Source organism: Coregonus clupeaformis, chromosome 18 (genome assembly GCF_020615455.1).
Source record: "Coregonus clupeaformis isolate EN_2021a chromosome 18, ASM2061545v1, whole genome shotgun sequence".
Classification (NCBI taxonomy): domain Eukaryota; kingdom Metazoa; phylum Chordata; class Actinopteri; order Salmoniformes; family Salmonidae; genus Coregonus; species Coregonus clupeaformis.
This window is the reverse complement of record NC_059209.1, coordinates 13,129,971-13,151,281: the sequence shown is the minus strand read 5'-3', so window position 1 is coordinate 13,151,281 and position 21,311 is coordinate 13,129,971. Positions and strand designations below refer to the sequence as shown.

General features: G+C 43.7%; 1 protein-coding gene across 4 annotated transcripts in view; it reads left to right on the top strand.

Moving 5' to 3' along the window:
* The window catches only part of LOC121587473 (2-oxoglutarate dehydrogenase, mitochondrial), a 73,956-nt gene that overhangs the window by 47,732 nt on the left and 4,913 nt on the right, over positions 1 to 21,311 (top strand). For all 4 annotated transcript variants that reach the window (XM_041904431.1, XM_041904430.1, XM_041904429.1 and 1 more), the window contains 11 exons: positions 1,814 to 1,929; positions 2,071 to 2,225; positions 7,404 to 7,550; positions 7,645 to 7,735; positions 7,835 to 8,014; positions 8,339 to 8,467; positions 8,625 to 8,804; positions 9,176 to 9,328; positions 9,491 to 9,593; positions 18,071 to 18,199; positions 18,454 to 18,604. In XM_041904431.1, coding sequence (XP_041760365.1) covers positions 1,814 to 1,929; positions 2,071 to 2,225; positions 7,404 to 7,550; positions 7,645 to 7,735; positions 7,835 to 8,014; positions 8,339 to 8,467; positions 8,625 to 8,804; positions 9,176 to 9,328; positions 9,491 to 9,593; positions 18,071 to 18,199; positions 18,454 to 18,604 — 1,534 coding nt within the window. The remainder of the gene's footprint in view (positions 1 to 1,813; positions 1,930 to 2,070; positions 2,226 to 7,403; positions 7,551 to 7,644; positions 7,736 to 7,834; positions 8,015 to 8,338; positions 8,468 to 8,624; positions 8,805 to 9,175; positions 9,329 to 9,490; positions 9,594 to 18,070; positions 18,200 to 18,453; positions 18,605 to 21,311) is intronic.

Below are 21,311 nucleotides of genomic sequence, written 5' to 3'. Positions count from 1 at the left end.
CAGTGTGCTGCTGCTGTCTGTCTGTGGCGTTAAGGAGCAGCCATGTTGTTGCTGCCTTGTGGGCTGGCAGTTTTGTTGTAGACGTGAACTTGCAGTCAGTGTGCAGAGTCTGCAAGAAGCTGCTCTCCCTGTCCTTGGAGAAGCTCCACTACTGCAGGTCAGCACTTCGGTCAGGTCAGCTAAATGCTGTTTGTTTCTGATGCCACAGTGTTATAGGACCCCCATAGTTTGTCCTCCTTCCTGTCCAGTCGTTTGAAGCTTTGTTCTGTCCCCTGAGCTTATTCTTCTTTGCTTGGATACTCTTCAGTATTGCTCAAGTCCCCATCCTTGACACACACACTTTCAGTAACACACATGCACAAACCCACACACACATTATTTTTCATTTTTATCTCTGTCTTTCTTTGAGCTATACTCTATTCTATGTAATATAATCTAACTGCCAATCTGTTGTAGCTAGAACTATTATTACAATTATTAAACTCATTTCCTATCACCAATACTCATATTCATTTTGTTTGCCGTTTATGCATCGACTAGCCAACGCCATAGTTGTTATTTTCTTTGCAACGTTGTTGCCTTTCTCTTCTTTTCCTGAGGCAATCAAAGAAACGGAGACGATTCATCTTAGATTGCCCTGACTTCTATTTCATTACCTTTTTGTCACTTGCATTTTAACTAAGAGTTACCTCTACCATAAAACAACAAGCAATTGAATTAGTTATCCTCCTTGCCCATAGATGCCACACTACAAATTCAGCTCATGAAATCTGATTCTTACTTGATTGCCTCAAAATATCTCTTAATTGGCTTTCATCTCCTGGAAATCTTCACTTAACTTTAAGCAAGCATTGACGTGTGTGGCTGGTTAGGTGTGTTTAACATGTTCATGTTTCCCCTACCAGCTATTGTTTGTGTTTTTTTAACAGATTTTCGAAGTATCTGTACATTTTGTATGTAAGGTGCTTATCCAGAGTAGGTTCATGTCTTTGAAAAACAAAATCTGAAGTCCTGTATCTGGTGACCTAAAACTGGGGTAGCCTTGCCTTACTGCATAGACATGCTCCACCAATCTGGGTATTCTAGATGCTATCACCTTCTCCATATCCTCTCTAATAGAGAAGCACTGAAACCATAGAGACATGGGCTCATACTCGCATCACCTGAAACAGCATTTCGAAATTAGCTTTGCAAATGTTCATCACAGTTACCAATATTTTCAAAGCGGATTTAGTCCTACTTGATTGACTGGATCTTAAAGTGTAGAAGAACATATGCAAAATTATCATTTTGGGTTCAAGTCATAAGCGTTCTGCTAGACCCTGTAAAACCAGTATATGGACTGTTTAGGCCTGTGTTATTAAAATCGCCATTGCTCATCTACCATCTCAGTTCAGCAAGGGCAGTTTTTATTTTCCCCCCACAAATATAGCTCATTCAATGTCTTGTACTTGTTTTGTAACCACTGCTCCCCACTCAACCACGCTTTGTCTCACCCCCTTCATTGTTGCGTGCCTCCCCCTCTGTCCTGTTCGTTTGCCTGTGATGCTGCACTACCTTTGATTTTGCTGCATTAACGCCATGTTGCCATTATGGTGCCATCAACCATATGGCATATTCCTGTGTTTTAATCCATCATCGCCCTCTTCTGTTTTGTTTTTCCATGGTGGATGTCTTTGTGGCCTACATTCTTTCCCCCTGTGTTTCTGGTCTCTGGGTGTTTTCTGGCCTGAATATCCCCACATATGCCCTCCTCCTCAACCCCCTCCCTCCTGCCCTTCTGGACGGTCTGCTGCCCCTGCATGCTGAACAGGCTTCTATGGACTGGATGAGTCAGACTTGGACAAAGTGTTCCGCCTGCCTACCACCACCTTCATCGGGGGCACTGAGACAGACTTGCCCCTGAGGGAGATCATCCGCCGCCTGGAGGTATTCAAACTAAACCACACACACGTCTGTCTCTCAAAGAAGTTGGGTTCCTGCCAACCGTTTGTCTGGAATGGGCGAATAGTGTACAATACAGGCTTATTAGCCTTGTAAAGTGACAAGACACATTGTCCCATGTTTCAGATGGCCTACTGCCAGCACATTGGGGTGGAGTTCATGTTCATCAATGACCTGGACCAGTGCCAGTGGATCCGGGAGAAATTTGAGAAGCCCGGCGTCATGCAGTTCACCCTGGAGGAGAAGAGGACCCTGCTGGCCCGCATGGTTCGCTCCACCAGGTCAGGGCAACGCTCTACAACAATTCACTCACCCCCACCTACGCAAACATCATAGTCAGCCAATCAATCAATCAGAATTATTTATAAAGCCCTTTTCACGTCAGCAGTTGTCCTTAAGTGATTTTACAGTCCATCTAGTCATAGTGCTTGTCCAGATTTCAGTCATTGTACTAGTGTCACGATACCAGAATTTTGACTTTGATACCAGGTTTAGTATCACGATACTCAATACCAAAACTATACTCGATACCAAAATGATAACACGGCAGTAGCCTAGTCAAACTGCGCACTGTACCCAGCTTTGCGCCCTAACCAAAGCGAGGTAGGTGACCTGTTCCTGATCTTGCACATATGCCCAGCACCTTCAGTATTCAAATGCTAAAATGGCTTGCGCTGTATTAGGCTTTATTAGGTGAGTGACAACCTATGTAATTTGCCAGGTTATTGTTATCTATGCGCTGTTCAAAATTGTGTTTTTCGGTAATAAAAGTAAGCTACTGAAGACAACTCATCTGGCTATACCTAGATTTTATTTTGATTGTTCAGTTTCATCGTCAGCAATAACTTTGGTAGTTTTGCTTTAGCCCTTTGACGCGTACGATCACATATTTGTGGTCATGGATGAGTGGTCCCTGCAGCGTACCATCGCAAATATGTGATTGGAATGGTCGCAACAGAACGTATGATGCAACAAACGCGTCTAAACAGCATTGTTGTCTGAAAAGCATCTAAACAATGTTTTGTAATGGTGGAAATGAATGGTCTTTACACCTTTATTACTCAATTTCACCTTTTATTGTAGAAGATAAATGTGAACATCATCCAAGCATCATACGGAATACATCCACAGCCAAACTCAATCCATAAACCAGTCTAACAGATTGCGCTGACAAAAAAGACCCATAAGGGAGCGACCTAACAGCTAGAATTGTTTACAATCTACCACATCTCTGGTGAGCACAAGGGAGAAATGTAATGTTGTGTGTCAGCTAAGCTAACAGCGGCTAAATTCTTTATGATGGCAGCCATGTTTGTTTGTTTGTTTGTTTGACAAGCGAAAACTCCCTAATCCCAGAATGCCATTCACTATAAAATGCAAATAATCAGTCAAAGATGGCTGCGCCCATTGCCCGAATAAGATCAACTTAGTTTGGCCACTTTTCAGCATATTACACATCTTCAATGGGCTTGTTAGTGTATACATTAGCCAGAGCACATGAGTTGACAAGTCGTTTACAGTTTGACAAATCACCTCACAGATTATCACCTCAAATACAAGCCTACTGCCTAGCCTAGCCATAGCGCGAAAGCTGAACAAGGTTGCCAGATTTGGTGGGAAATCACTTTAGGGGGGGTTTGTAGTCAATAATACTTCTATTTATACAAATGTAACCATGTTTTGGAAGGAAATCGAAAACTGGGCCACCCACGTCACATTTGGCCCGTAGATGATGCTAAAGCATAAACCTAGATAATCCTGTCTAGCGCCATAGTTTACAATAACCCATTATATCTACAACCTCTCCTCACTCATGCCGTGGTCTCTGCACACAATATAGCTGATTACACGCACACACCATTCAATCTAATCATCCACACAAACTATCTCACTTTGTTGTTTACATGACTTGATCCACCCGGAACTTACACATCAAAAGGTTAATAGCTGAATATAGCGGGAAGCATTCAAACCTATAGGCCCTGCAAGACCCCAATGCATTTAAAAACTACACCATGTCCGGGCCAGTAGATTTTTTTTTTTTGCTGAGTTTATGTCTATGTGTATGTACTATGTAGGCAACTGATCTGAGCCTTAAGGGAGACTAGGCATCTACCACCCCCCTCAGATTAGGGGGACGGGGGGGGCAGCAATGTAGCCTATGTTTTTTGTCCACCCACTCCAAAATCACCGACCTACTAATTGTGTCATTTTAGCAGATTAAGTGTTTGAGCTAGTAATGTATTAATATTTACAGTTTACAAATTAGCTATGGCATAGACAATTAATATATAGCACAACTTTGGGTTTCACCCCCATCTCAAAATCGAATGGTATGGAAGTTTTTACAGAGTGATCTTCTCTTCTCTTGTGTTGGCCATGCAGTGCGCCTTGCAAAAGTCATTGCTGTCCTCATTATTAAGTTATCAACTTCACCATTTGTATCTAAAAATGACCATATACACCTGAATGTTCAACCCCCTCAAAGTCGATTTGATGCTCCCTAGCATCACACAGTGACGTCATTTTGTTTATGCTAGAGACTTACTGTTTCTTGTAGTGGCTGCAGCTCAATCCCCTCTTTCTGCCGATATAAAGCTTGTTCCTATTCCGTAACATGGGGCTTGTGAAAGCAGTCTTTTTTCACACATGAGGATCCGGACAAGAAAATAATCTCTAGAACCCGAACCGTTCGAGATACAAACTAATATGTCACCAATATCGAAAGGGGAGACTCACGAAGGTGTCGGTTGTTTTGCTCTACGATGCACACAACTTTCAGGAGAGTCGTCTGAAGGTAACCCAGTACCGGGCTGTAAAAACGTCACAACATGCATAGGGGGTATAGAGTGCCATGAATAACTTCACCAAACCTGAGTCTTAATTATTTAATTGTGATCTAAGGACTTAGATGTTAATCCTTAAGAATCTATTGACACACCCGTGCGTCAATCTAAGTAACATATTTTTTAAATCCTCATCAAAATCTGTCAGTTTAAGCTAGAGATATATCTGTTTTGTTTTGCATGGGCTGTGTCTCAATCCACCGCATCCACCTATGGATGCATTCCGCATCTGCGGTAGAAGGTGGCCAACCTACATCGGTGTTTGTCAGACCGTGAGATAACCCAAAAATCGTTCTACTCACGGTTTGGCCCCCCCAAAAAAACACTATATGGAAAGGTGACTCTCACAAACACGATGGTGTTCTCCGTTTTGCTCTATGACCCCCACGTGTCGTGTCACGGGACTCGTCTGAAGGTAACCCATACAAATGAATGGAAGTATGGAGACCGTTTTGTGCCAACAAAAATAAGGGGTTAAATAGGTGTACAAAAAAACTACAATATTTCCTGAGCTTTCGTATATCTCCTAGATATAGGACAGACACTTCAAAGCCTTATTCCTTATGATTTATTTTTTTGCTACATTTTAGCCATTTATGAATGTGTTATTCAATGTGTTTCTATGGGCTATTATACAACAGGTGGGTCTGATCCTGAATGCTGATTGGTTAAAACCACAATCCTGCCGGTGTCTGTTCCACAAGTTACCACCGGCTAAATCTATGACTTTAAAATACCTATTTACTCTGGTCCATCTGACTGCGCAATCCACTCTCATCAGCCCAGCCAGGCACTTTATGAACTTGATCTCCACTATAAAAAGCATCTAGACATTATCTCACATTTCTTTTAGACTAACATTTAGTTTTCAACCGTGTAGATTTGTATAAATCTTGCTGTCTGTCTCTCTGAAATTTGCAACATTGTTTCAATATTCCATAGTAATGAACGTGTCGGGAGTTGGGACGAGACAGATGGGCAGGCAGCGTTTCTCAGCCAGTCGAAATCATGAATCAGCTGGCATCATTAAAACTTTTGGATATACAGCTGCGGAAAAAATTAAGAGACCACTGCAAAATTATCAGTTTCTCTTGTTTTACTATTTATAGGTATGTGTTTGGGTAAAAATAACATTTTTGTTTTATTCTATAAACTACTGACAACATTTCTCCCAAATTCCAAATAAAAATATTGTAATTTAGAGCATTTATTTTCAGAAAATGACAACTGGTCAAAATAACAAAAAAGATGCAGTGTTCATTTTTAAACAACACAATAGTAATGTTTTAACTTAGGAAGAGTTCAGAAATCAATATTTGGTGGAATAACCCTGATTTTCAATCACAGCTTTCATGCGTCTTGGCATGCTCTCCACCAGTCTTTCACATTGATGTTGGGTGACTTTATGCCACTCCTGGCGCAAAAATTCAAGCAGCTCGGCTTTGTTTGATGGCTTGTGACCATCCATCTTCCTCTTGATCACATTCCAGAAGTTTTCAATGGGGTTCAGGTCTGGAGATTGGGCTGGCCATGACAGGGTCTTGATCTGGTGGTCCTCCATCCACACCTTGATTGACCTGGCTGTGTGGCATGGAAAAACCAATCCTCCGAGCTGGGGAACAATGTCAGAGCAAAAGGAAGCACATTTTCTTCCAGGACAACCTTGTACGTGGCTTGATTCATGCGTCCTTCACAAAGACAAATCTGCCCGATTCTAACCTTGCTGAAGCACCCCCAGATCATCACCGATCCTCCAACAAATGTCACAGTGAGTGCGAGACACTGTGTCTTGTAAACCTCTCCAGGTTTCCGTCTAACCATTAGACAACCAGGTGTTGGACAAAGCTGAAAATTGGACTCATCAGAGAAGATGACCTTACTCCAGTCCTCTACGGTCCAATCCTTATGGTTTTTTGCAAACCTCAGCCTGGCTGGGATTTTTTATAGCTTTGCACGACTTCAGCCCTGCCCCTAGGAGCCTGTTTCGAACCATCCTCGCCGTGCACTTCACCCCAGCTGCCGTTTGCCATTCTTTTTGTTGGTCACTTGATGTCATCCTACAAATGTTGAGTGACATTCGAATGAGTTGTCGGTCATCCCGGTCAGTAGAGAGTCGCCCGGTCTGTAGCTTTGTTGTCTCCAATGTCTGCTGCTTGACCTTTTCTTTGAAATTTTAAGGATGGAAGCAACCTTGACGCTCACTGTATCCCGTTGTATAAAAGTGACAATGCCCTCGAAGCCAGTGTTTGGAGGATATATTGGCACGGTTTGCCGGACCTCGACTTAGTCTTGGGCATAACACCCGTGCCAATGTATCCTCCAAACAGTGACTTCGAGGGCATTATCCCTTAATAGTATTAAAGGTCAAATGCAGAATATTATCAAATCATTTTAACATATTTTATTTGTTTGGGATACCTAAAGGGGTCCTAAAATTCAAAATGAAATAGCTAAATGATCCATGGTATGACCATCTTAAAATACAGAAGTTTCGATATACCGTGCTACTCTACATTGTACCAATCCTACACACTAATATCATAGGAGATTTCTGGAGTCCTTCTCTCCAAAGGGATATGGCTATGTGCTGACGTCGTACGCTGTGTACCGCAGGTTCGAGGAGTTTCTCCAGAGGAAGTGGTCGTCAGAGAAGCGCTTCGGCCTGGAGGGCTGCGAGTCTCTGATCCCCGCCCTCAAGACCATCATCGACAAGTCCAGCGAGAAGGGTGTGGAGAACATTGTTATGGGCATGCCACACAGGTGGGTAACAACAGGAACACGGGAGGGAATGCTTGAGTTTCTGCAAAATGGTTTCACTGTCTGCCTTCTCTGACAAGTGCTCCTCGTCTTCTAGGGGTCGTCTGAATGTGCTGGCCAATGTCATCCGCAAGGAGCTGGAGCAGATCTTCTGCCAGTTTGACTCCAAGCTGGAGGCTGCTGATGAGGCGAGTCCTATCTAGCCCAACCACTGCACGGCAATTCTCGACTCTGTAATCAATCCAATACAACTGCTTCCAGTGTGTTTCTGACTGTTGTTGTTTCAGGGCTCTGGAGACGTGAAGTACCACCTGGGTATGTACCACAGGAGGATCAACCGCGTGACTGACCGCAACATCACCCTGTCCCTCATGGCTAACCCCTCCCACCTAGAGGCCGTGGACCCTGTGGTGCAGGGCAAGACCAAGGCCGAGCAGTTCTACTGTGGAGACACCGAGGGACACAAGGTACCAACCCACTGACTGACACTGCTGGTTTTGAACACAGTTTGAATAGCGGCATATTTCTTTTCTCAGTGTTGGGGCGGTCGTTGTAAAGATCATTGTCCTTTTTTGTCCTGTAAAAAATGCACCCTTTAGGTTCGATCCCGGGTTTCATCAGCAACAAAAAGAAAAAAAGAAATGCACCTTTTTTCTGCCCTTCACATACACTGATATGAAACTGTTTTCCACCATATCAGTTTCACCAATCCGACTATATCTAATGCGTTACTACCTTAAAGAATGGGTTGTAAATGGTGTGCATTTGAAGTTGGAATGTTTGTGTTCCAGGTGATGTCTATCCTGATGCACGGTGACGCTGCCTTCGCCGGCCAGGGCGTCGTGTACGAGACCTTCCATCTCAGCGACCTGCCCTCCTACTCCACCCACGGCACGGTGCATGTGGTCGTCAACAACCAGGTGCGGACACACACTCACACCAAGCGAACCACAGACCACACCTGGTCTGGAGAAGATACAAATAGACTTTGTTCCACGTGGGTTTCAGCCATTCTAGGAAACCAATAGTGGTGTGGATGGATGGCATGCTAACCCTATCACCCCCGTCTACCCCCAGATTGGCTTCACCACTGACCCTCGTATGGCACGGTCCTCTCCGTACCCCACTGACGTGGCCAGGGTGGTCAATGCTCCCATCTTCCACGTCAACGCTGACGACCCTGAGGCCGTGGTGTACGTGTGCAACGTGGCGGCCGAGTGGAGAGCCACCTTCCACAAGGACGTGGTGGTGGACCTGGTGAGTAAGAGTTCCCCACTACCTGGAAAATATAGTTAAGTTCAACTCACTCTGGTAATAGGATTGGATTAACTTTAATGTCCCCAAGAGGAAAATTGTCTTTGACACACAGTAATGCTGTATACAAATTAAACATTACACACTAAACATAATACATACATTGCACGTTACTCATGTCACACACACAGTACACACACATTACACATAGAGGTTAGGGGAAATAAATAGGAAAATCAGTCTTCTTACTCACATATGCAGGAGTACCAGTGTAACCCCCGCCTTATGACACATGTCTACAGCAGCCATCAGTATCAGTGTGTGTGCGGTTTTGTGTGTATCAAGCAGCAGCAATAATGTTTGTGTGTTGGCAGGTGTGCTACCGGCGATTGGGCCACAATGAGATGGATGAGCCCATGTTTACCCAGCCCCTGATGTACAAGCAGATCAAGAAGCAGAAGGGAGTGATGCAGAAGTATGGCGAGAAACTAATCGCAGAGGGCGCCGTCACGAGACAGGAATACGAGGTCAGGGCTTGACCGCTCTGGCCCGATCACTCACAGCACACACACACACACACACACACACACTACTACATAGGTCACCATAAGACTATTCTATCTCCACGTCTGCCCCCATTCCCATCTCCCTCTCTCTCTCTCTCTCTCTCTCTCTCTCTCTCTCTACAGGAGGAGATAGCCAAGTATGATAAGATCTGTGAGGAGGCACATGTTCGCTCCAAGGATGAGAAGATCCTCCACATCAAGCACTGGCTGGACTCTCCCTGGCCTGGTGAGTGTGCTAACTGCTCAGACACATACTAGGGGTGTGAAGGTTTAAACTAAATTGAGATCGTTAAATAAAAAATCCTTAACCGAAAAACTGATATATAGCACTCCACACGTCATCGTCGTTAACGGTTGAAATAATGGCAGGGAAAATCAAGCAACAGCAGCAAAGTCATGTATGGCAATACTTTGCAATACAAATTTGCTTGGTGGAATTGAGGTACAGTAATGGTAGTACAGGTGCGATGCTTAACCATCTGAAAGGGACGCACCATGAGACTCAAACCGTTGCTGGCAGAAGCACAGGCCCCCACAACAACAGACATTAGACAGCTTCACAGAAAAGAAGTGAGAAAATCACAGCGCTGGTTACAGAAATGATTGTAGTTGATATGCAGCCATTGTCAATGGTTGAGGATGTCTGCTTCAATGCCTTGATGGCATATCTAAAAGCAGACTACAACATGCCATGTCAAAAAAATGTGATGGCCCGGGTGGACATTTTTTACAACGATTGCTCTACAATTACAAAATAGAGCTCGCCAGCTTATAGTCCTAAAACACGGAAATTAGTTAGCCATGGCTTGTTGGTCAAAGCCTTTGGGGAAATTAATGGGATTTTTGTAGGGTTTTTGGATGAACACCGAAAATTAGGTCTGAGGTTAACCCCCCTAGAGTCGATGTCCGCTCCCCCGCGGAAATCTAATTAGCATAATAAAAATAAAAAAACATACAGTGAGTGGAAAAAAGTATTTGATCCCCTGCTGATTTTGTACGTTTGCCCACTGACAAAGAAATGATCAGTCTATAATTTTTATGGTAGGTTTATTTGAACAGTGAGAGACAGAATAACAACAAAATCCAGAAAAACGCATGTCAAAAATGATGAATTGATTTGCATTTTAATGAGGGAAATAAGTATTTGACCCCCTCTCAATCAGAAAGATTTCTGGCTCCCAGGTGTCTTTTATACAGGTAACGAGCTGAGATTAGGAGCACACTCTTAAAGGGAGTGCTCCTAATCTCAGCTTGTTACCTGTATAAAAGACACCTGTCCACAGAAGCAATCAATCAATCAGATTCCAAACTCTCCACCACGGCCAAGACCAAAGAGCTCTCCAAGGATGTCAGGGACAAGATTGTAAACCTACACAAGGCTGGAATGAGCAACAAGACCATCGCCAAGCAGCTTGGTGAGAAGGTGACAACAGTTGGTGCGATTATTCGCAAATGGAAGAAACACAAAAGAACTGTCAATCTCCCTCGGCCTGGGGCTCCATGCAAGATCTCACCTCGTGGAGTTGCAATGATCATGAGAACGGTGAGGAATCAGCCCAGAACTACACGGGAGGATCTTGTCAATGATCTCAAGGCAGCTGTGATCATAGTCACCAAGAAAACAATTGGTAACACACTATGCCGTGAAGGACTGAAATCCTGCAGCGCCCGCAAGGTCCCCCTGCTTAAGAAAGCACATATACAGGCCCGTCTGAAGTTTGCCAATGAACATCTGAATGATTCAGAGGAGAACTGGGTGAAAGTGTTGTGGTCAGATGAGACCAAAATCGAGCTCTTTGGCATCAACTCAACTCGCTGTGTTTGGAGGAGGAGGAATGCTGCCTATGACCCCAAGAACACTATCCCCACCGTCAAACATGGAGGTGGAAACATTATGCTTTGGGGGTGTTATTCTGCTAAGGGGACAGGACAACTTCACCGCATCAAAGGGACGATGGACGGGGCCATGTACCGTCAAATCTTGGGTGAGAACCTCCTTCCCTCAGCCAGGGCATTGAAAATGGGTCGTGGATGGGTATTCCAGCATGACAATGACCCAAAACACACGGCCAAGGCAACAAAGGAGTGGCTCAAGAAGAAGCACATTAAGGTGCTGGAGTGGCCTAGCCAGTCTCCAGACCTTAATCCCATAGAAAATCTCTGGAGGGAGCTGAAGGTTCGAGTTGCCAAACGTCAGCCTCGAAACCTTAATGACTTGGAGAAGATCTGCAAAGAGGAGTGGGACAAAATCCCTCCTGAGATGTGTGCAAACCTGGTGGCCAACTACAAGAAACGTCTGACCTCTGTGATAGCAGAGGGGTCAAATACTTATTTTTCTCATTAAAATGCAAATCAATTTATAACATTTTTGACATGTGTTTTTTCTGGATTTTTTTTTTATTATTCTGTCTCTCACTGTTCAAATAAACCTACCATTAAAATTATAGACTGATCATGTCTTTGTCAGTGGGCAAACAGGCTACACCCTAATATTACCCCTGTGTTTTGCTCTAGGATGCCCACAGGCCTCAAGACTCGTCTGAAGGTCCCCTGGTACTAGTTGAAAAAATTAATGGAAGTATATATGGAGACTGTTTAGTGCCAAAGAATAAGGGGTTAAATAAATAAATTTAGTACTAATGTTAGTACTCTAGAGGCAAAAAAATAGCTTTCAGCAGAAATCGCTGCAGAAAATAAAAACAATCCCTGCAGATTCGGTTTGGTCATGGGTGACCCCAATGAATCAGTGACCACTTCATCATGGGATGATTGAGTCTCTGAGCCCTCAGCTGTTTCCATATTTACCCCTGTCCTCTCTGAGGTCTCCCTGAGGACAGGCTGGCAGTCCTTCACAGCGAAGTTTCTATCAGTCTGACCCTGTTCCTCACTAAATCAAATCTAATTTTATTTGCCACATGCGCTGAATACAACAGGTGTAGACCATACGGTTAAATGCTTACTTACAAGCCCTTAACCAATGCAGTTTTAAGAAAAATAAGTGTCAAGGAAAAAATAGATAAGTAAAAAATAATTAAAATAAAATAACAGTAGGGGAAAAAGTATTTGATCCCCTGCGTTTGCCCACTGACAAAGACATTATCAGTCTATAATTTTAATGGTAGGTTTATTTGAAAAGTGAGAGACAGAATAACAACAAAATAATCCAGAAAAACGCATGTCAAAAATGTTATAAATTGATTTGCATTTTAATGAGGGAAATAAGTATTTGACCCCTCTGCAAAACATGACTTAGTACTTGGTGGCAAAACCCTTGTTGGCAATCAGAGGTCAGACGTTTCTTGTAGTTGGCCACCAGGTTTGCACCCATCTCAGGAGGGATTTTTGTCCCACTCCTCTTTGCAGATCTTCTCCAAGTCATTAAGGTTTCGAGGCTGTTTCGAGGGATTAAGGTCTGGAGACTGGCTAGGCCACTCCAGGACCTTAATGTGCTTCTTCTTGAGCCACTCCTTTGTTGCCTTGGCCGTGTGTTTTGGGTCATTGTCATGCTGGAATACCCCATCCACAACCCATTTTCAATGCCCTGGCTGAGGGAAGGAGGTTCTCACCCAAGATTTGACGGTACATGGTCCCGTCCATCGTCCCTTTGATGCAGTGAAGTTGTCCTGTCCCCTTAGCAGAAAAACATCCCCAAAGCATAATGTTTCCACCTCCATGTTTGACGATGGGGATGGTGTTCTTGGGGTCATAGGCAGCATTCCTCCTCCTCCAAACACGGCGAGTTGAGTTGATGCCAAAGAGCTCGATCTGACCACAACACTTTCACCCAGTTCTCCTCTGAATCGTTCAGATGTTCATTGGCAAACATCAGACGGGCCTGTATATGTGCTTTCTTGAGCAGGGGGACCTTGCGGGCGCTGCAGGATTTCAGTCCTTCACGGCGTAGTGTGTTACCAATTGTTTTCTTGGTGACTATGGTCCCAGCTGCCTTGAGATCATTGACAAGATCCTCCCGTGTAGTTCTGGGCTGATTCCTCACCGTTCTCGTGATCATAGCAACTCCACAAGGTGAGATCTTGCATGGAGCCCCAGGCCGAGGGAGATTGACAGTTCTTTTGTGTTTCTTCCATTTGCGAATAATCGCACCAACTGTTGTCACCTTCTCACCAAGCTGCTTGGTAATGGTCTTGTAGCACATTCCAGCCTTGTGTAGGTCTACAATCTTGTCCCTGACATCCTTGGAGAGCTCTTTGGTCTTGGCCATGGTGGAGAGTTTGGAATCTGATTGATTGATTGCTTCTGTGGACAGGTGTCTTTTATACAGGTAACAAGCTGAGATTAGGAGCACTCCTTTTAAGAGTGTGCTCCTAATCTCAGCTCGTTACCTGTATAAAAGACACCTGGGAGCCAGAAATCTTTCTGATTGAGAGGGGGTCAAATACTTATTTCCCTCATTAAAATGCAAATCAATTTATAACATTTTTGACATGCGTTTTTCTGGATTTTTTTGTTGTTATTCTGTCTCTCACTGTTCAAATAAACCTACCATTAAAATTATAGACGTATCATTTCTTTGTCAGTGGGCAAACTTACAAAATCAGCAGGGGATCAAATACTTTTTTCCCTCACTGTACAGGGCGTACCTGTACAGAGTCAATGTGCGGGGGCACAGGTTAGTCGAGGTAATTGAGGTAAATGTACAGTCGTGGTCAAAAGTTTTGAGAATGACACAAGTATTGGTCTTCACAAAGTTTGCTGCTTCAGTGTTTTTAGATATTTTTGTCAGATGTTACTATGGTATACTGAAGTATAATTACAAGCATTCCATAAGTGTCAAAGGCTTTAATTGACAATTGCATTAAGTTAATGCAAAGAGTCAATATTTCTAGTGCTGACCCTTCTTTTTCAAGACCTTTGCAATCCGCCCTGGCATGCTGTCAATTAACTTCTGGGCCACATCCTGACTGATGGCAACCCATTCTTGCATAATCAACGCTTGGAGTTTGTCAGAATTTGTGGGTTTTTGTTTGTCCACCTGCCTCTTGAGGATCGACCACAAGTTCTCAATGGGATTAAGGTCTGGGGAGTATCCTGGCCATGGACCCAAAATGTAGATGTTTTGTTCCCTGAGCCACTTAGTTATCACTATTGGAGCTCCATCATGCTGAAAAGGCATTGCTCGTCACCAAACTGTTCTTGGATGGTTGGGAGAAGTTTCTCTCAGAGGATGTGCTGGTACCATTCTTTATTCATGGCTGTGTTCTTAGGCAAAATTGTGAGTGAGCCCACTCCCTTGGCTGAGAAGCATCCCCACACATGAATGGTCTCAGGATGTTTTACTGTTGGCATGACACAGGACTGATGGTAGCGCTCACCTTGTCTTCTCCGGACAAGCTTTTTTTCCAGATGCCCCAAACAATCGGAAAGGGGATTCATCAGAGAAAATGACTTTACCCCAGTCCTCAGCAGTCCAACCCCTGTATCTTTTGCAGAATATCAGTCTGTCCCTGATGTTTTCTTTGGGGATTAAGTTCATTTTCATGGCAAAGAGGGACTTTGCAATTAATTGCAATTCATCGGATCACTCTTCATAACATTCTGGAGTATATGCAAATTGCCATCATAAAAACAGAGGCAGCAGACTTTGTGAAAATGTATATTTGTGTCATTCTCCAAACTTTTGACCACAACTGTACATGTGGGTAGAGTTAAAGTGACTGCTTAGATAATAAACAGAGTAGCAACAGTGTAAAATAGGGGGTGGGGTGGAGGGACAATGCAAATAGTCAGGCTAGCTATGATTAGCTGTTCAGGAGTCTTATGGCTTGGGGGTAGAAGCTGTTCACCCCGCTATCATCCAGAAGGCGCGGTCAGTACAGGTGCATCAAAGCTGGGACGGAGAGAATGAAAAACATAGCCATCACTAGCACATTAGAGGCTGCTGCTGCCTATTGAAATCACTGGCTACTTTAAGAAATGGAACACTAGTCACTTTAATAATGTTTACATCTCTTGTACTACTCATCTCATATGTATATACTGTATTCTATTCTATAATATTCTACTGTATCTTAGTCCATGCCGCTCTGTCATTGCTTGTCCATATATGTATATATTCTTAAATTACATTCCTTACTAGATTTGTGTGTATTGGGTATATGTTGTGGAATTGTTAGATATTACTGCACTGTCAGCTAGAAGCACAAGCATTTTGCTACACCCGCAATAACATCTGCTAAACACGTGTATGTGACAAATAACATTTGATTTGATTTGTTAAGAAGTCGTTTGGACCCAGACTTGGTGCTCCGGTACCGCTTGCTGTTCGGTAGCAGAGAGAACAGTCTATGACTAGGTTGGCTGGAGTCTTTGACAATTTTTAGGGCCTTCCTCTGATACCGCCTGGTATAGAGGTCCTGGATGGCAGGAAGCTTGGTCCAAGTGATGTACTGGGCCGTACGCACTACCCTCTGTAGTGCCTTGCGGTCGGAGGCCGAGCAGTTGCCATACCAGGCAGTGATGCAACCGGTCAGGATGCTCTCGATGGTGCAGCTGTGTGCTACTCTGTCTACTCTCTTCATCCCTACGTGGCCTGTTGATGAATACTGGATAAGAATCCTCATCAGCGCCCTCATACTCAGCATTTTGCTGCTTTTGCAGGGGTGGTTCCCTTCTCCACAGACCTCTACTCGGTGCTTGAACTCGTTCCTCAAATGGTAGGGAGTTACATGACGAGCATATTGCGATGCAAAACCCGGGCACTGCCTGTACCCCTCTCGGGTTTGACCTCATACCACGTGTATTTGGTCCTCCCAGTGGGAGCTTTCCTGGTCCCCCACGTTCCGACATGTTCCTCACCAGTACACGATCCTCTGAGGCCAGAACCGAACTCATTTTCTTCCGATCGTAGTAGGCTTTTCACTTTGCTGTTGATTTCTCCATGTTTCTTATGGCAACGTCATAGGCTTCTGCCATTTGTTGCTGCCACTTCTTAGCATAATTACATTTACATTTTAGTCATTTAGCAGACGCTCTTATCCAGAGCGACTTACATTATCTTTTTTTTATTTTTTAAATCCTGGTATGATTTCTCCTGTTCCTTTATCTGTAACCCAAAGAGAAGTTCAACAGGTAGCAGTGGAGCCCTTCCGAATAGCAGGAAATAAGGTGAGAACCCAGTAGCATCACTGGTGGTACAATTATATTCATGAATGACCTTGTTTAGATAATCACCCCAGTTGTCCTTTTTTCTCTTCATCTGGTGTGCGCAACATTGACAATCGTGTACGGTTAAAGCTCTCCACCAGATTCCCCTGTGGATGATATGGAGAGGTTCTGGAATTGGCTATTCCCGTACAGTTCTGCAGGTTCTGAATAACTGATTTTCAAACTCTCTTCCCTGATCGTGATGGATTTTTGACACAAAGCCACATTTTTGGGAAAAAGTCCTCAAAGCTTTTTTTTGCCTCAGTTTTCCCTGACTTATTTCTGGTGGGGTAGGCTTGTGCAAATGTTCTAAAATAACTAAAATGTACTCGTAGTCCCCTCTGCTTTTCTCCAAATGCACAGTCAATTGAACTAATTTGGAAAGGAGCTGTAGACTGTACATGTTGCATTGGGGGCCTAGTTATTACATTGGGGTTCTTTTGTTTGATACACTCTTTAGTGATAGTGTTCAATGTCATGTTGCATGCACGGCAAATAAAAGCATTCTCATGCTAAGTTCAACACTCTTTCTGTTCCTAGATTTCAGTGTGTAAGTACTTGTAAATTAGTGTTCTGTACTGACTTGGTACCTCAATTTGTGTGCTTTTTGCTGTTTTCCATTATAATCTCTCTGGTGAGACTTGGAGCCTGTTCCACTCTTGCCGTAACTGTTTGACTTCGTATGACTTGTTGACATTGTATGGTGTCGTGTGGGTGAGCGGTTTACTGATGTCAACGTTGTGAACAGAGTGCCCCATGGTGGCGGTGGGGTTATGGTATGGGTAGGCATAAGCTACGGACAACGAACACAATTGCATTTTATGGATGGCCATTTCAGTGCACAGAGATACCGTGACGAAATCCTGAGGCCCATTGTCGTGTCGTTCATCCACCGCCATCACCTCATGTTTCAGCATGATAATGCACTGTCCCATGTCACAAGGAGCTGTACACAATTCCTGGAGCTGAAAATGTCCCAGTTCTTCCCTGGCCTGCATACTCACCAGACATGTCACCCAGTGAGCATGTTTGGGATGCTCTGGATCGACGTGTACAACAGAGTGTTCCAGTTCACACCAATATCCAGCAACTTCGCACAGCCATTGAAGAGTGGAACAACATTCCACTGGCCACAATCAACAGCCTGATCAACTCTATGCGAAGTAGATGGGTCACGCTGCATGAGGCAAGTGGTGGTCACACCAGACACGGACTGGTTTTCTGATCCACAGCCCTACTTTTCTTTTTTTTTTAAGGTATCTGTCACCAACTGATGCGTATCTGTTCATATTTCCTTATGAACTGTAACTCAGTAAAATCATATTGCGCAAATGTACAAATAGCATAACTTTTCTGTGTGTAGTCTTCAATGGTATACTGTGACAGAGCAGGTAAATGTTGAAGTGGAACACAAAAATGCGCTGAGAAGATACTGGCCCGACACTTGTTTTTACTGGTCCCGGGCCAGGGGCCCATCGTTAATGTCGGACCCTGCAGTGTGTGTTGTAGGTTGTGAATAATGGGCCTGTTTGTGTGCAGGTTTTTTCAACCTGGATGGCCAGCCCAAGAGCTTGACCTGCCCGACAACCGGCCTGACTGATGAGGAGCTGATCCACATCGGACAAGTGGCCTCCTCAGTGCCAGTCGAAGACTTCACCATCCATGGTGGTAGGAAACTTTCTTAACCGTAACATAAATATAACTTAATATGATATCATGTATCTCTTGAGGTAGGGAGGGCCAAAAGAGTGAACACATGGCTTTTCAATGACTTTAAACACACATTTGATGGCACCTTTGTTATCTGTGCACACAGTAAAATGTACACACATTAAGATTAGAGCAGTATTAGGTGAGAACTGATTACAAAAAGACTGCCCCGTTACCTGGTGACGAGCGTCTGGTTTGCTGCTCCTCCGCAGGTCTGAGCCGTATCCTGAAGGCCCGAGGGGAGATGATCAAAAACCGCACAGTGGACTGGGCCCTGGGGGAGTATATGGCCTTTGGCTCGCTGCTCAAAGAGGGCATCCACGTTCGCCTCAGCGGCCAGGATGTGGAGAGAGGCACCTTCAGGTGAGGAGAGGGAGAGAAGGGGGGAAAGAGTCTCTCGATCTCAGACAAAACAATGGTTACCACTTTTGTGTGTAATCTTTGGTTGTGTCAAACAGCCCTTTATAGTGCACTACAAATTTTTTTTTTACCTTGTACGGGGAGTCATGCTGAGACCAAGGTCTCTTTCACAGATGAGCCCTATATACACATCAATATACACTATTCACATCCCATACATGAAAAGCAAAACACAATCATAGAAAACACACTCTTCAGTAAAAATGTCCTCAATCAGCTCTTTGAACTGCCCTAGAGGCACCAATTCAGCCAACTTTAGAGAGCCTTGGAGATTATTCCACAAGTAAGGTGCAAAAAAACCTGAAAGCAGATTTACCTAACTCAATGGAGATCGAAGGGATCTCCAGAGTTAACCATCCCTGAGACCGGGTCTGGTATCTCGTACATCTGTAAGTTAACAATGAAGGAAGGTACGGCAGAAGTTTATAAACAAAAAGAGTGCATTGCATTGACCTATGAGACTTGAAAGTGGCCAGCCTACTTTCTGATACAGAATGCAGTGATGTGTACTGAACCTATCGCCTGTAATAAAGCGTACTGCCCTGTGACAAACTGCGTACAATGGCTTTAATACAGTGGCAGCTGCATTCATATAGACCCCGCAAACTCAACTCTGGACCTCGAAGCCAGTTCCACTGCTTTTTTAAATTGTTCCGCTCTAATCAGGGACTGATTTAGACCTGGGACACCAGGTGAGTGCAATTAATGATCAAGTAGAACAGAAAACCAGAAGGCTCCGGTCCTTTATGGATGGCCATTTCAGTGCACAGAGATACCGTGACGAAATCCTGAGGCCCATTGTCGTGTCGTTCATCCGCCGCCATCACCTCATGTTTCAGCATGATAATGCACTGTCCCATGTCACAAGGAGCTGTACACAATTCCTGGAGCTGAAAATGTCCCAGTTCTTCCCTGGCCTGCATACTCACCAGACATGTCACCCAGTGAGCATGTTTGGGATGCTCTGGATCGACGTGTACAACAGAGTGTTCCAGTTCACACCAATATCCAGCAACTTCGCACAGCCATTGAAGAGTGGAACAACATTTTTTCGTAAATTTTTGCGATTTGGAGAATAACAAAAATATAAACGCAACATGGAAAGTGTTGGTTTCATGAGCTGAAATAAAATATTCCAGGAATGTTCCAATATGTCAAAAATCTTATTATTCTCAAAGTTTGTGCACAAGTTTGTTTACATCCCTGTTAGTGAGCATTTCTCCTTTGCCAAGATAATTCATTCTTCTGACAAGCGTGGCATATCAAGAAGCTGATTAAACAGCAATGATCATGGATCGACGTGTACGACAGCGTGTTCCAGTTCCCTCCAATCCAGCATCTTCGCACAGCCATTGAAGAGGAGTGGGACAACATTCCACAGGCCACAATCAACTGCCTGATCAACTCTATGCGAAAGAGATGTGTCGCGCTGCACGAAACATGGTGGTCACAACAGACACTGACTGGTTTTCTGATCCACGCCCGTACCTTTTTTTAAAGGTACAGTATCTGTGACCAACAGATGCACATTATTATTTTTTATTGACTAATTTCCTTATGAACTGTAACTCAGTAAAATCTTTGAAATGTTTCCATGTTGCGTTTTAATATTTTTGTTCAGTATACTTGGTTTTACTTGCATTAAGTACCAATTGCAGTTCAACAAAGGCTTTCTGCAAAGCAATGAAGGCAGATTGAAGCTCAAAGTGCCTGGTCAACCGTGGGGGCAATAGCAATCACAACAGTGTCATCTGCATACAGGTGTATGTATAAAAATTAATTGCAGATAGACCAACATTGTTTATATAGACAGTAAAATTACAGGACCTACAATCGATCCCTGTGGGACACCTTTCGTAATATCAAGGAAACCTGACTTAACACCATCAGAAAAAACACATTGTGTCCTGTCCTAGTAATTTTCGAATCAATTACATGACGCCTGATCTACACCGATTACAGACAATCTTTGAATCAATAAAAAGTGGTCAACAGTATTGAAAGCCTTCGATAAGTCAATAAAGAGGGCAGCACAGTGCTTCCTCCTATCCATACCCTTTACCACACCAAGGTTGCAGCAGAGATGGCGCTTATTACACTTTGTACTTGGATTTCCTTTGATCTTCTATGTAGAAGAACCCCTTACCTTCTAACGACTCTTGTGAAGCTTGTGAAAGTTTGAGTCTCAGCTTTTCATAGATAGCTTTTAATAGTTTGTTGCTCAAACCATTCGTACTCTACATACGTTTTTGTAAAAAGCCCCGGCATCTTCGAGAGCCACCCTTGTCTCACCGCTCTAGCTCAGCTCCCGTTAATCACACAGACTAATGGTTGGTATCTCAGGATGCAGAAGAAATAGACTAATCCAATGGTACAACCAATTATGTACATACAGTACCAGTCAAAAGTTTGGACACGCCTAATCATTTTCTTTATTTTTACTCTTTTGTACATTGTAGAATAATAGAGAAGACATCAACTATGAAATAACACATATGGAATCATGTGGTAACCAAACGTGTTAAACAAATCAAAATATTATATATTTGAGATTCTTCAAAGTAGCCACCCTTTGCCTTGATGACAGCTTTACACACTCTTGGCATTCTCTCAACCAGCTTCATGAGGTAGTCACCTGGAATGCATTTCA